Source organism: Pipistrellus hanaki (assembly GCF_964339955.1).
Source record: "Pipistrellus hanaki genome assembly, chromosome: 7".
Taxonomy (NCBI): Eukaryota; Metazoa; Chordata; class Mammalia; order Chiroptera; family Vespertilionidae; genus Pipistrellus; species Pipistrellus hanaki.
The window spans coordinates 19663841-19677190 of record NC_140509.1 but is presented as its reverse complement, the minus strand read 5'-3'; the positions used below and the strand labels follow the sequence as shown (position 1 = coordinate 19677190).

Below are 13350 nucleotides of genomic sequence, written 5' to 3'. Positions count from 1 at the left end.
CTCACCCTTCCCAAAAGGCCCGACCAAAGACAGGTCTGACCTCCGCCTCGGGGAGGTGACCGCTAAGCCCTAGGAATGCCATGCCTGATAGGAGTGTCTTTGTTTGCCTGGCGGCCTTAAGCCAGCCAGATAGTAACAGTGTGATTGGAGCCTCAGCAATAATGCCATGTAGGGTGGGGGCTTTGGGTCTTGTAGTTTCAGCTCAACTGTGGAGGAGCTGGAGTTGGATCCACCACATGGGCAGTCCATTATGCCCATGTGACGGAACCCCAGTAAAAATCCAGGACTCAAAGCGTGGGCGGGCTTCCCTGTTGACAATACTCCATGTCCCACATGGTTGCCAGGAGGAGTCCATGCGCCCACAGCTCCACAGAGAAGACACCTGGAAGCTCAAGCTTGGAGCCCCCTGGACCCCGCCCCTGCGTCTCTTCCCCTGGCTGGTTTCCGCCTGTATCCTCTCCCTGTAATAAACCGTAGCCGTGAGTATAACAGCTCTTCGTGAGTTCTGTGAGTTCTTTGAGTGGCTTGACAAACCTCGAGGGGTTTTTTGGGGCACCCCCTTGAACTTGCAAGTTGGTGTCAGAGTGAGGGTGGGCTTTTGGCCTGCTCCTTCTAACCTCTGCCAGGAAGAGAAACGTTTACACTCATTTGAAGACTAATTTACACCATGGAACCAGACACGGACATCCTAACGCCCAGAGATCTGTATTATGGGTTTGAGTAGGATGGCAGCACATTTGGACTACTGTACACTGTTTCCATGTGATTTTACTCTCCGGTGCCACTGCCTGACAATATAAATTGAGGGTTTGCTGTGTAGACCTTAGGCCATTTTGTCAACATTGTCCTTTGGATTTTAATTCTCTTAGCCACCAGGGGGCCCTCAATGCCGGCTCTCTGAGGAAATGCCAGGAGGAAGTTTGGCTTCTGCACTGAATTAGAGGATTACAGAAAATAAACACAAGAGGCGGGCTGTTTCCAGTGAGGACAGATTCCCATGTCTTTCCTGCTCATGGTTACATTACCTTAAATTGTGCAATTCAGTTGCCATATTGACAATAAATTCCCGCTCTTCTTCCCCCCCCCCCCCCCCCCCCCCGCCACTCCCCTCAGGTCAGGCGAACCAGTGAGGTTAAAGGGCACAGCCATGTATAAATAGATCAGGTTACAGAGGCCTGGTGTCTGGGACCAAAGGGGAAAGCTGATGGTGTGAGGCTCTGTGTCTGTGAGGAGGAGGTGCAGCAGGTAAGGAGCCTGGGACCCAGCATTAGCCACTCAGAAAGGCTTTGGCAGACTGGGTGCCTGGAGGAACACCTGAGCTCCTCCTGCTGCCTGGCTGGGGCGGTTGGTAGGGGCCAGCCTCCTGGGAAACCCAACAGAGCAGAAAGTCAGTTCCACTGGGCAGGGCCTGCTACAAACAACAACCAGTGTGGGCCCTTGTATTTGCTGGTGGTCCCTCTTCATCGGATGTGCCCAGGAGATTGCAGGGCGGGTTTCTTCTTGTCCTATGGGCGCCCATGTCCCCACCTAAGGGAGTCCCTCAGAACAGAGGCCTGAAGCACTCCCTGAACACCCAACTGCCTCTTTCTCATTTGGTTTTCTTCAGAGCACTTGACACCCTCTGGCAATTTTATCTGTTTAACCAGTCTCTGTCTTTATACTTAACGTGGGTTTCTTGTAGAAAATATAATTGGTTTCAGTCCACCTGTAGTCTTTGTTTTTTTGTTGTTTTTTTTTAATTTGTCTTACCTTTTATTTATTTTTATTATTATTATTATTAATTTTATTGACTATGGTATCACATAATTGTCCTCATCCCCCCCATTCCCATCCCAAACCCCTCTCCACATATGCCTCCACCCCCCTGTTGTCCATGGCCACTGGCTAGGCCCATATGCATGCACACAAGTCCTTTGGTTGATCTCTCCCTCTTACCCCCAACCCTTCTCTACTTTCCCTCTGAGGTTTGAAAGTCTGATCGCTGCTTCTCTTTCTCTGGGTCTGTTTTTGTTCATTAGTAGTCTTTGTTTTTTAATTGATGTATTTAAGACCACATTTAAAATCCTTATTGTCATGGCTGAATTCATTTCTACCATGTTTGTAACTTTCCTATTTGTTTCCCTTGTTCTTTGTTGTTGTTTTTTCTTTTGTCTTACCCTCTTTTTCTGCATTCTTTGGTTTTAATTGAGCCTATATATGGTTCCATTTTTTCTTAGCATGTCAATTATAGCTCATTTTAAAAAATATATATTTTTCTTGATTTCTGAGAGGGAGTGAGAGAGAGGAAGATAGAAACATCAATGATGAGAATCATTGATCGGCTGCCTCCTGCACACCCCCTACCAGGGATGGAGCCTGCAATCTGGGCATGTACCCTTGACCAGAATCGAACTCAGGACCCCTTCAGTCCACAGGCCAACACTCTATCCACTGAGCCAAACCAGCTACTGCTATAGCTTATATATATTTTTTAAACTTTAATGTGTTGCTTTAGAGTTTGCAATATATATATATATATATATATATATATATATATATATATATATATATATATATATTAAGCTACACTAAGACCACTTTCAAATAACACTATACTGCTTTACAGGTAGCACAGGCACCTTATAACACAGCATTCCCAATTCCTCCCTCCTGCCCCTTATAATATTGCCATCATAGATTTCACTTACCCATAAGCTGTAATCATCTGATATATTGTTGCTGGTATTATTTGAACATACTACATTTATTTTCTATGTATTTATACTGCCCATCTTCCCCCACTAGAATGGAAACACCACAGGTGTAGGAATTGGGCCTGTCATGGCCACCATTCTAGAGTCAGGGCCAGAACAGGTGCTCAGTGTTGAGTGAGCCAGTGGAGTCTTCCTTTCTTCTTCCCTGGGTAACTCGGTGTGCTATCAGATACACTGATAATGGATGTAAAGTGAAGCCCTTGGGGCGTGTACAAACTGGAATACTCACTGGCTGATCCCTTCAGAGGGCGGAGCTTGCAACTGGACTGATAGGGTTATAAACCTTCACTCCGTCCCCCACCACACCAGAGACAAGAGCCAGGAAGTGATAAGGTTAGTAGTTACATTTTTATATACTTCCTTGGGCTTGGTTGGGTAGTTACATTTTGTGGCCAAATATGCAGCTTATAGTCAAGCAATTGTTTTAACTTTGTGCTTAATTTAATGCCTATATTTCTAAATTTACCTGTGTCAAGTGAAAGGAACAGATATCTTTTCCCTGCAGGATAGATACATAAATGAACACGGTATGGCAGGTTACATCTAGGCCTTTTGAAGACTTTCACTGCCTATGCCTGATCACATGGTACCAGACATGAACGTCCCTCACATCCATGTCACACATTACATGTGAGAGGACAGTGGTGCTTCAGTTGATTGATGGACATAACAGACCTAGCAGAGCATAAACATGTATTACTATTTGAGCCATTACATTTTTCCCTCTTAGACAAATCTCATATTTTTTTATAGTTGAAAAAACAGAGATGCCACCTGCTCTGTGCCGGGCTGCTAATGGGTAAACTACCTCTAGGTGTCTACTCAGCTATGCTTGGAAGATTTCATCCAAATAATCTGCCCTGGGATCTTCCTCTGGGGTCTTGCATGCCTGGGGAACTGCAAGCTGAAAAGCAGGAGTCTCCGAGTCAGGCCCTGACACCATTTTTTTCTAGGACTTTAAACAGCTTCTGACCATGTGGCAACTCACATGGCTTATTCTCTGAGCAGCCTTGGGGACCTAGGTAAATGAAAAGTCTCTTTCTTGGCTGTATCTTTCCTATAAGTAAGTTTGTAAGTCTTGGGGGGTGAAGGGAGAATAAGCCAACCTCGTGTGGGTTTTAGGAATGTGAATCAATCCATTAGACCCTCATGGAAAGGAAACGTAGGTTCTGAAACTGAAATATAAAGCTCTCTGGAGAAGATGCTTAGCATGTGAGCTTGGCCGAGAGTTCCCTCCTGACCGTCCTGTTCCATCAGTAACACCTCCTCCCAACCTAGGAATATTGTTCAGCTGGGTTTGTGTACTAAAAATTCCATATAAATACTTGGGCTCTTTTTCAAAGGAGCAAGTTTCATGTAGGAGACTTTTCCTTTGATGAAATTCAAATACTGAATATGTAAGAGCTAATGAATGAAGTGCTTTGCTATTGTTATATATTAGCAAAATAGAAACGAAATAATTCATAATCGAGTGAAAACAGACCAACTTTAAAGCTATACTGAAAGTCTTGGTTGTGCTCTGAAGCAGTATATTCTTAAAGCTAAAATGAGTCCAAACTGGTTTGGCTCAGTGGATAGAGCGTCGGCCTGCAGACTGAGGGGCCCCGGGTTTGATTCCGGTAGGGGGCATATGCTGTGGTTGCAGGTACATCTCTAGTGGCGGGGGGTGCAGGAGGCAGCTGATCAATGTTTTTCTCTCATCGATGTTTCTAACTATTCCTCTCCCTTCCTCTCTGTAAAAAAAAAAAAAAAAAAAAAAAAGTACTTCTTTCCAAACTAGCAAAGTACAGTTCTGTGGGGAATACAGGGTTACCTGGGAAAGTTTTTTTTGTCTCTGTGACAAGTTTTGATCTGCTGGTTATAATGCAGATAGGCCGTTCTGATCCATTGGGGAAGCCAGAGTAAATGTTAAGGCGATTTCTATGGATAATAGATTTAGAATTGACATCTTGAATTCTGACCCAAAATAGTTGCTAAAACTGGCAACCTTTTAAAATTTAAATGAACCCCTTGAATTTTTTATAATCCAGAAAAGTCAATAAAAGCCCGCTTTTTGCCTACCTGTTCAAATAATATAGAAAAATATGTGTTGTTTTGCCTAAATCATCCAGAGTAACTGTTAGACATTGTCAGTTCACTAGAATTTCACCCCCAAAAGATTGGCTGCTTTCCCGACACATGCATTCAGCTGATAGGAGCATAGACCAAAGAATGAAGATGAGGGAAGAGAAACAATATCAGAAGGATTGTTAAAACTGGAAGAAATGAAGGAAATTGTCTAATTCGACCAACAATTCATTTTATAGCTGAGGACTGACATTTCTTTTTTTTTCTTTTTTTCTTTTTTTTAATATATTTTATTGATTTTGTACAGAGAGGAAGGGAGAGAGATAGAGAGTTAGAAACATCGATGAGAGAGAGTCATGGATCAGCTGCCTCTTGCACACCCCCTACTGGGGATATGCCCGCAACCAGGGTACATGCCCTTGACTGGAATCGAACCCGGGACCTTTCAGTCCCCAAGCCGACGCTCTATCCATTGAGCCAAACCGGTTTCGGCTGAGGACTGACATTTCTTCAAGACGTGCCCAGGGCTGGAACCTACATGTCTGATACTTTGTTAACATTGGGAATTGAAGAAGGACTTGCTCATATCCTAGGAATTTCTCTTTTTAAAATATCCTTCTTTATAATAAATGCTCAGTGACCAAACAACAGAATGACCAGTCACCCAGTCCATATGATATGCACTGACCACCAGGGGACAGACGCTCAACACAGGAGCTTCCCCTGGTGGTCAGTGCACTCCACAGTAGGAGTGCTGCTTCCTGGGATGAGTGGTGCTCCCACAGTGGGCCAATCCCTGCTGGCCACGCCTCCCACCAGTGCACGAATCCCATGCACCGGGCTTCTAGTAAAAATACTGATTGCAGAGACGAAGGGAAGGGGAGAGAGAGAGGTAGAAACATCAATAATGAGAGAGAATCATTAATCATCTGCTTCCTGCATGACCCCTACTGGGGTTTGAGCCCACAATCCAGGCATGTGCCCTGTCTAGGAATTGGACTGAGACCTCCTGGTTCATGGTCCCATGCTCAATCACTGAGGCACACCAGCCGAGTGGAACTCCTCTCATAGAGGGGGATCAATACAAATGATCTCACATGGGAAATTTACTTACAATTCTCTCCAGTTCCCTCTGCCCTTCTTTCTCTCTATTCTGAGCCACCCACAACGCCAGCACGTCGCCATTTGCTGTGCCTACCTGATAAACGCCATGCTCTGCAATTTGTGCCTGCCCAGCAGTCTCTGGGAAGAATGACCCAGAGCCTCACACTGAGCCCCAGGTGCAGGTTAGTTGGGTTTGCATTCTAGACTCGGCTTCTCAAACTTTATTTAAATATACAAGTGAATTGCCTGGGCATGTTTTGAAAAATGCAGACTCTGATTCACAGACTGGGCCCAGGGACTGTGCTTCTGCATGTCTAACACACTTCCGGGCGAAGCTGCTGCTGCTGGTCCAACACACTGGCAGGGAATGCCGTCCCTCCTTTAGGAAGCACACATGACTGCCGCTGCAGCGGAGACACAGGTGTGTGCGTGCACCATTTATTCAGCAGTCTGTACCCATTATCTTATGTTCACCTCATATCTAATCAAATGAATTAGGAGCGATTTGCTTTGCTGCACAAATGAGGAAACTGAGGCTCAGAGAGGTTAAAAACCTTGCTCAAGTGAGAGGTAGAGCTGAAATACGCTTTCACTGTGGGTGCCTAGGACTCACAGTAAAATAGATACATATTCTATTTTCTAAAAAAATTAGGGCATATTTATTAGCCAAGGACCACACTCTGACTCTCCAAAGGCTGTCGTGTCATCATGGCTGCTTCCTGCTGACCCTCCTGAGGCGCGGGTCCCTAGGACTCCGGGTGGGGAAATGCACCCCACTCTTCTCAGGTGAAGCTGCTCACAGGTGAAGTCTGCGAGCCCTAGCAGGTGAGACTCAGTTCCCAATGTCATTTGACCTCTGTGGGGACCCTTCCAGGTTGGCTAAGTTCAGGACACACCTTTTGGTCAACATCAGTAGCACAGTCACGAGCTTTGAAGAGTTGGGAATGGATTTATACTCAGCTCAAGGCCCGGGGTTCCGGGTCTTCCGGCAGCTCTTGCTCAGAGTGCTTGCACCTTGGGTAAAATCCAGAAGGCGCTGCTCCTTTGTTCCCTCCTCTTCATTTCCCACAGCCGGCCAGTCCAAGTGAAAGTTTCCACTGCACCTGTTCTTTTAAGCTTTGGTGGTGTGCTTTTTTTCTTTTTTAACAATGAGAATAATTGGGTTTTCTATTTGAAGGGTAAACAAAGCCGGCCTTCCGTATTACCAAGCTGTAATTTACCCTAATCTTTGTTGACATTCAGTAGAGGTCAAGGATGGAGGACTAAAGGACTTGGTTTTGTCCTTAACCTATAATGCCACGGGGCAGGGAGCAGTAGGGCTGAGGAACAAACATATAGACAGGGTGGGGCAAAAGTAGCTTTACAGTTGTCTGTAAAACAGATCTGCTTGTGCTTTTGTTAAACACCCATTTCATTCTGACTTACCTCTTGTTAGTCGGGATGTTTCCATCTCTAGATATAGGTAAGGTTTTTGATGGAACTACATGTTATTTATCTTTGTATGCCTGGAGTGCCTAACCTAGCACTACATATACCCATAGTAGGAGTTCACTAAATGGTTGATGCTGAGAGAATGAAAGATGGGACACAGAACGTGCTCAGGGACTGGTACATATCTCCAAGTGGCACATTGAGGTGACAGCTGCCACGTGTCTAGGCTGGTTCTATAAGCGATGGAAGAACTACACCATCACCCCTGCCTTCCAGATGTTTCCCTTGTTAGAATTTTGCAGTGAAGAGTTCTGCTGGTTCTTGGGGTGTGAGCTCATAAGAGGTATTGGGGCTCCTTCTCAGTGCTCAGTCCTTCTAGAAGGAACAGCCCTTCTTGGGAGGGGTTGGGTATGGGGACTGAAGTCCTGCTGAGCCCCTTAAAAAACCATCCCATTTAGAAGGCTATGGACCCAGCCGAGGCTGAGAGATGAGGAACGGTGGCTGCTCAACCAGACACAGCTGTTGATTTATTTATGGGATACGTCAACATTTTGCTGGGACTTTCCCAAGAAACGATGGCTGATTATTAACAACTAGAGAAAAAAGTTTCCTTCTCTTGGACTAGAAGGGAGGGTTGCTGGTTTTAGGCCTGTTTATCTGAGATGGGGTCTCCTTCATTCTAAGCCTGGGCTTTTATGGCTCCCTCGGCACCATTTAAGTCTTGGAGGTGAAGGCACGGAGGGAAGTGATTCTGTTCCTTGTAATTCAGCCCTGGGTCTTCAAAGTTACACCTTTTCATGTCCCAGGTGCCCGGAGAATGTGCAAGGGGCCAGTGAAGTGGGGGAAGCTGTGGGCACAAAGTCTGTGCATAAAATACAAAATACATTTCTTTGTAACAGTGAACCATGAAAATGCTCTGTTCACAAAACAAAGGCAAAAACCACCCCAGATTTTACTGATTGAATATCTTGTATCACAATATGGAGTCAGATTCACAAAAAGTTTTAGCTCCCTTTTGCAAACATCAATTGCATTTGCAACAAACACTTATAAACCCCATGTAAAGCTGATAGGCAAACCTACCTTAGCATAAAAAAACTCAAAGAATTGCTAAACCCACTGGCAATTTGCTTCAAGAAGCGAGGACTTCACTTGATATGGGTCGGATATCGTATGTATTTCATCTATCATTTTTACCTAATCCTCCCAGCCATTACCCCATTTTAAGGATTAGGAGACTGAGGCTTGGAGAGGTGGACGAAGGTTGGACAATGGTGAGGAGCACAGCAGGTGCCGCCTGGGGAGCTGAGGCCAGCCGCTCCATCCGTGTGCTCGCCTGATGCTTCCTGAGCACTCTCCCAGCCACAGAGCCTCGGGCACTGTGTCCCCAGGAAGTATTCTTGCCTGCTGGAAGTTTTCTTAAAGCATATGGAGCTTGAGGGGCAAATGTGGGTAAAGGAACCCAACAACCCTCTAAGTTGGTAAGGAGCTTTAGTTTATTCAAAGCACTTTACCTTTTTTCCATTTGATCACTCCAATAATCCTGTGACGTACACAGGGGTCACTAATGTAATAATCCCTGTGGCTCTGTGACAATGAGGCAGAGAGTACTGCCAGGTCTGCTTGCATTATCATTCTCCTCTCCTGGTGTAATTTTTCTCAATTATAGACGAGAACATGAAGGCAGACCAAGGTTTAGTGAACTGGTCTTAAGCTTACCCAGCTCCTTGCTGGCCAGGTAAGGACTTGAATGCTGGTCCTGTGTAGGTCTATGTTGATGCTTCCCAGCACTCAGGAAAGTCTTTGGCAGAGATGCGAGTCCCCAAGTCCCACCGAACATTTTATCCAAACAAGCCCAGCCCCTTGCCGCTGTTAGAAAAGATTATATTTTGTTAGATCATTAATGAAACCATCATATTAACTCCTGTTTCCTTTTCTCAAAATACCAGAGGCAGTCTCTCAGATCTACAGAAAACCTTGATATGTATAATCTGTGTCCCCCCCCACTTAAATTGTGAGATAAAGTATGCATGCATATAGGAGATTGCAAAAACATTTATGTGTGATTTATTTTTTTATTTTTTAAAGTAGTTATATTTATTTTAGAAAGGAAGGGAGAGTGAGAGAGAGATAGAAACATCAGTGATGAGTTTCTATCTGCAAGCCCCCCACTGGGTATTGAATCCGAAAGCCATGTACACATCCTAGACTGGAATTGAACCCAGCACCCTTCGTTGTACATGCCGACGCTCTATCCACTGAGCCAAACCAGCTAGGGCTATATGCAGTTTAAAAATAAATTATAAAGGCTAATTACTAATTCTGTTTAAAAAATAGAACATTATTAGCATCCCAGGATGCCTCAAGCTCCTCCAATCATAACCTGCATTCTCCCACTAGAGGTAACCACCATCCTGCTGCTGGGATCATTAGTTTCTGGCTTTTCTGCATAGTTTTACCTACTATTTTGCATCCCTAAACAACAGCTTCCTCACCTGTCTTGGAATTGTTACAAAGATACATTCCATAAGGTGTGTGTTAGTTTGCTTTTTAAACATCTTTTTTTTAAAAAAATTTATTTTATTGATTTTTTACGGAGAGGAAGGGAGAGAGATAGAGAGCTAGAAATGTCGATGAAAGAGAAACATTGACCAGCTGCCTCTTGCACACCCCCTACTGGGGATGTGCCTGCAACCAATGTACATGCCCCTGACTGGAATCGAACCTGGGACCTTTCAGTCCTCAGACTGATGCTCTACCGCTGAGCCAAACCAGTTTCGGCAGTTTGCTCTTTAAACATCTTATTTGGCTTTTAGGAAACCCTGAGCCCTGAGCCCGGCGTCATGGCAGCCAAACCCAAGCTCTGGTACTTTCCTGGCCGAGGCAGGATGGAGTCGATCCGCTGGCTGCTGGCTGCAGCTGGCGTGGAGGTTGGTTCCTGACTGGGAAAAGGAAGGAGGGCCATTTGGGTGAGAATGAAGTGAGCCTCTTCCCTCTTCAAAATTCAGGATGGTGCCTTCCAGCCATACTGACTCTTTCTCTTTCCAGCTGTCTTCCTTTGTAAGCGATGCGGAGGGTATCATGGTCCTTGGTTTACGCAGGGGTGGGAAGGCAGAAGCCAAGGAAGGTGTCCTGGGAGCTTTGTAGGGGCTGGAAAGATCTTGGTGGGTCATTAAAGGAGAGAAAGGAAACCACATAGGGATCATTTCTTCCATCTGGCCCAGCTGGTTTCCTGGGGTCTCTTTAGCTCTGCCATAGCATCTCAGTCATGTGCTACCCAGGGCTGCGGACTGGAATCCTAGGCCCACTGCAGTCTGGTCTCCCACTGAATCACCCTCTGAAGAGCTTGCCCCACTGGGATCTTTTTTTTTTTTTAACTCTGAGTTCCCTCTCCACTGACTTTTCATATATTTTCATAAGTGTTATTGTTTGATTTCATGCAGGTATGGACTTTCTTTTCTTTATTTCAATGTCATCTCTTCTGGAACAAGGGATCTTGGATTTTCTCTATTCTCTTTAGGGACTTCTCTCCTACCATTTCTCACCTTATCCTGCCTCCATCTCGAGGTTGGAGGGACAAAAGTCACTCTTTTTCACAAAAGCTTTAGAAACTCCATCGATCAGTGATATTAATCTCACCTGAGTAATGATCTTTGGACCCCTTTCATTGAATATATGAACATCAAAGAGAAATCTGATTAGAAGGGAAATAACACAGAAGGGAGAGAGGAAATAAAAGAAAAAACAGAAGAGAAGGGAAATCATTTGGGGAAGTTGGAGAAAAAGAGAAGAGTTTGGAGAGAAGAAAGAGCTAAGGCAAAGAAAGGAAAAATATGAATGGGGGCTATGGGGCATGCTTTTAGTAGGCCAAGAGCAAAAAGGGGTTCCAGTCCCAAGTGACTCTAAGCCAGTGGTTCTAAACCTTTTTAATGCCATGACCCTTTAATACAGTTCCTCATGTTGTGGTGACCCCCAACCATAAAATTATTTTCATTGCTACTTCATAACTGTAATTTTGCTACTGTTAATGAATCATAATATAGATATCTGTGTTTTCCGATGGTCTTAGGCTCTACAGCAGAGGTTGTCAACCTGTGGGTCATGACTAAGAGGTTGAGAACCGCTAGCAGGGTCGCCTTTTGAGTTTTTCCTTTCTTGAAGCCATTGGACAATTTATACCATGAGCATTTCTCTCCATCTCTCTCCTTCTCTCTTCGTCTCCCTCTCCCCTCCTCTCTTTTTCTCTCTCCCTTCATATCTCTCTCTCTCAGCACCATATTAAAGTTATAACAATGTCTCTGTCCTTTATCCAGTTTGAAGAAGAATTTCTTGAAACAAGAGAGCAATATGAGAAGTTGCAGAAGGGTAAGCCTATATTTTTTCAATCTCATCTTATTGGAAAAAACAGAAATGTGTTTCTGGAAGTACTCATTTCATTATAAAACACAGAACTCTAGAATGCCAACTACCAGAAAAGACATACAGATGACTGCTAACATGGGTTGTCTGTTAACTGTGTCCCTGGCACGAAGCTAAATTTGTCATCTGCATAGTCTCTTTAGTGCCATGAAAGCTTATCAAGTAGGTTACGACCCCAGACCCAATTGGATAAGATGCATGAATATGGGTGACCAGTGCCAATTGGTTCAAAACTCCCCATTCAACTGAAGAATCATTTAAGAATTCTTAAATAATGATCCAGTGAGCTGAAGGGGAAGGAGAAAAAAGGAAGGAAATTTGACCTAAGATATCCTCTAGTTCTCATCATTCATATCCATTTGTTCTTGGTGGTTTTAACAGTTTAATGGAAATTATCTTATTAGGGTCACAATTTAATCAAGACTATAGAAAAGATCCAAATTTACTTAAATTTGGATCCTAGAAGACATCTTTAATCCATACAATTCCCCAGAAAAAAATTCTCAGGAAAAAAAAAAAGTACTTTCAAATTTCTAACAGCTATAACATTATTTTTCTTATCTAAGGAAACATGAGTGTCCCATTGTTGCTGATAAATTATCATGAAATTGCCAAATTACTATTATTATTTTATTGTGTGTGTGTTTTTTGTTTTTTTTTTGAGAGAAAGAGGAAGGGAGAGGGGGAGAGAGAAACATTGATGTGAGAGTGAAGCATTGATCTGAATGCTCCCTAAAGGGGATTGAGCTTGCAACTCCAGCATGTGCCCTGACTGGGAATTGAACAGCAACCTTTCGGTGCACAGGATGATGCCCAACCAATTAAACCATATGGGCCAGGCTGACAAATTATTTTTTTAAGGAAAACGTTCACCCAATATTCAGCAGACCTTCCATTTACAAGCTGTATGACTTTGGGCAACACCCTTAACTTCTCTACATCCTGTCTTTAAAAAAAATTTTTTTTAATTAACATATAGTTGACACAAGTATCTTTTTTACCATAACATAAATATAATCTCTATGGTCATAGATTGCAATGTGCCAGATCTTATTGAGTGGGGAAGGCCCACTTACCCCTTTCCCAATTCTTGTCCAGGAATTCCCCTGAAGCTCCTCTTCCTCTTTATTTCTGCCTTATTTTCCCACAAACAAGGACAGTTCTGGTGCATATTAAGGATTAAATACATACATATTGAATAAACAAATGAATGTATCTCCATAATCTCACCCATGATCATTCTGGCAGGAGTACTCCCCGAAGAGCCTCTAAAATCCTCCCTCTCTTTGAGTCTGTGATGCTGCTTTGCGTTTGGGACACTCTCCTGGCCATTCCTGCTGTTTGTGAACAAAAGGCAGAGGGGGACAGCAGAAAGGTCACTGGGCCATCGGGCTGGGAGTCAGGAGGCCCACGCTGCTGGCTTAGCTGGCCCCTGACTGTCAGTTTGGGCAAAGCACCTGTGCCTCCCTTGGCCTCCACCCTGCCTTTTGATCTCAAACAGCCTGCTCTGCACTCTTGATCTTAGATTTTTTTTAATCCTTCAGAAGACTATAATCAGCTCCTGATTCTTTTTTTT

General features: G+C 44.1%; 1 protein-coding gene and 1 long non-coding RNA gene across 2 annotated transcripts in view; one reads left to right on the top strand and one right to left on the bottom strand.

The window, feature by feature from the left end:
- Positions 1 to 13350, top strand: part of LOC311625836 (uncharacterized protein) — a 39832-nt gene that overhangs the window by 17328 nt on the left and 9154 nt on the right. The window contains exons 8-10 of the mRNA XM_084890473.1: positions 1156 to 1245; positions 10172 to 10285; positions 11669 to 11720. Coding sequence (XP_084746599.1) covers positions 1156 to 1245; positions 10172 to 10285; positions 11669 to 11720 — 256 coding nt within the window. The remainder of the gene's footprint in view (positions 1 to 1155; positions 1246 to 10171; positions 10286 to 11668; positions 11721 to 13350) is intronic.
- Positions 9421 to 10159, bottom strand: LOC311625328. Its single transcript, XR_014795478.1, has 2 exons — positions 9877 to 10159; positions 9421 to 9845 (listed from the first exon to the last, which is right to left on the bottom strand). It is a non-coding gene; the product is annotated as an uncharacterized lncRNA (long non-coding RNA).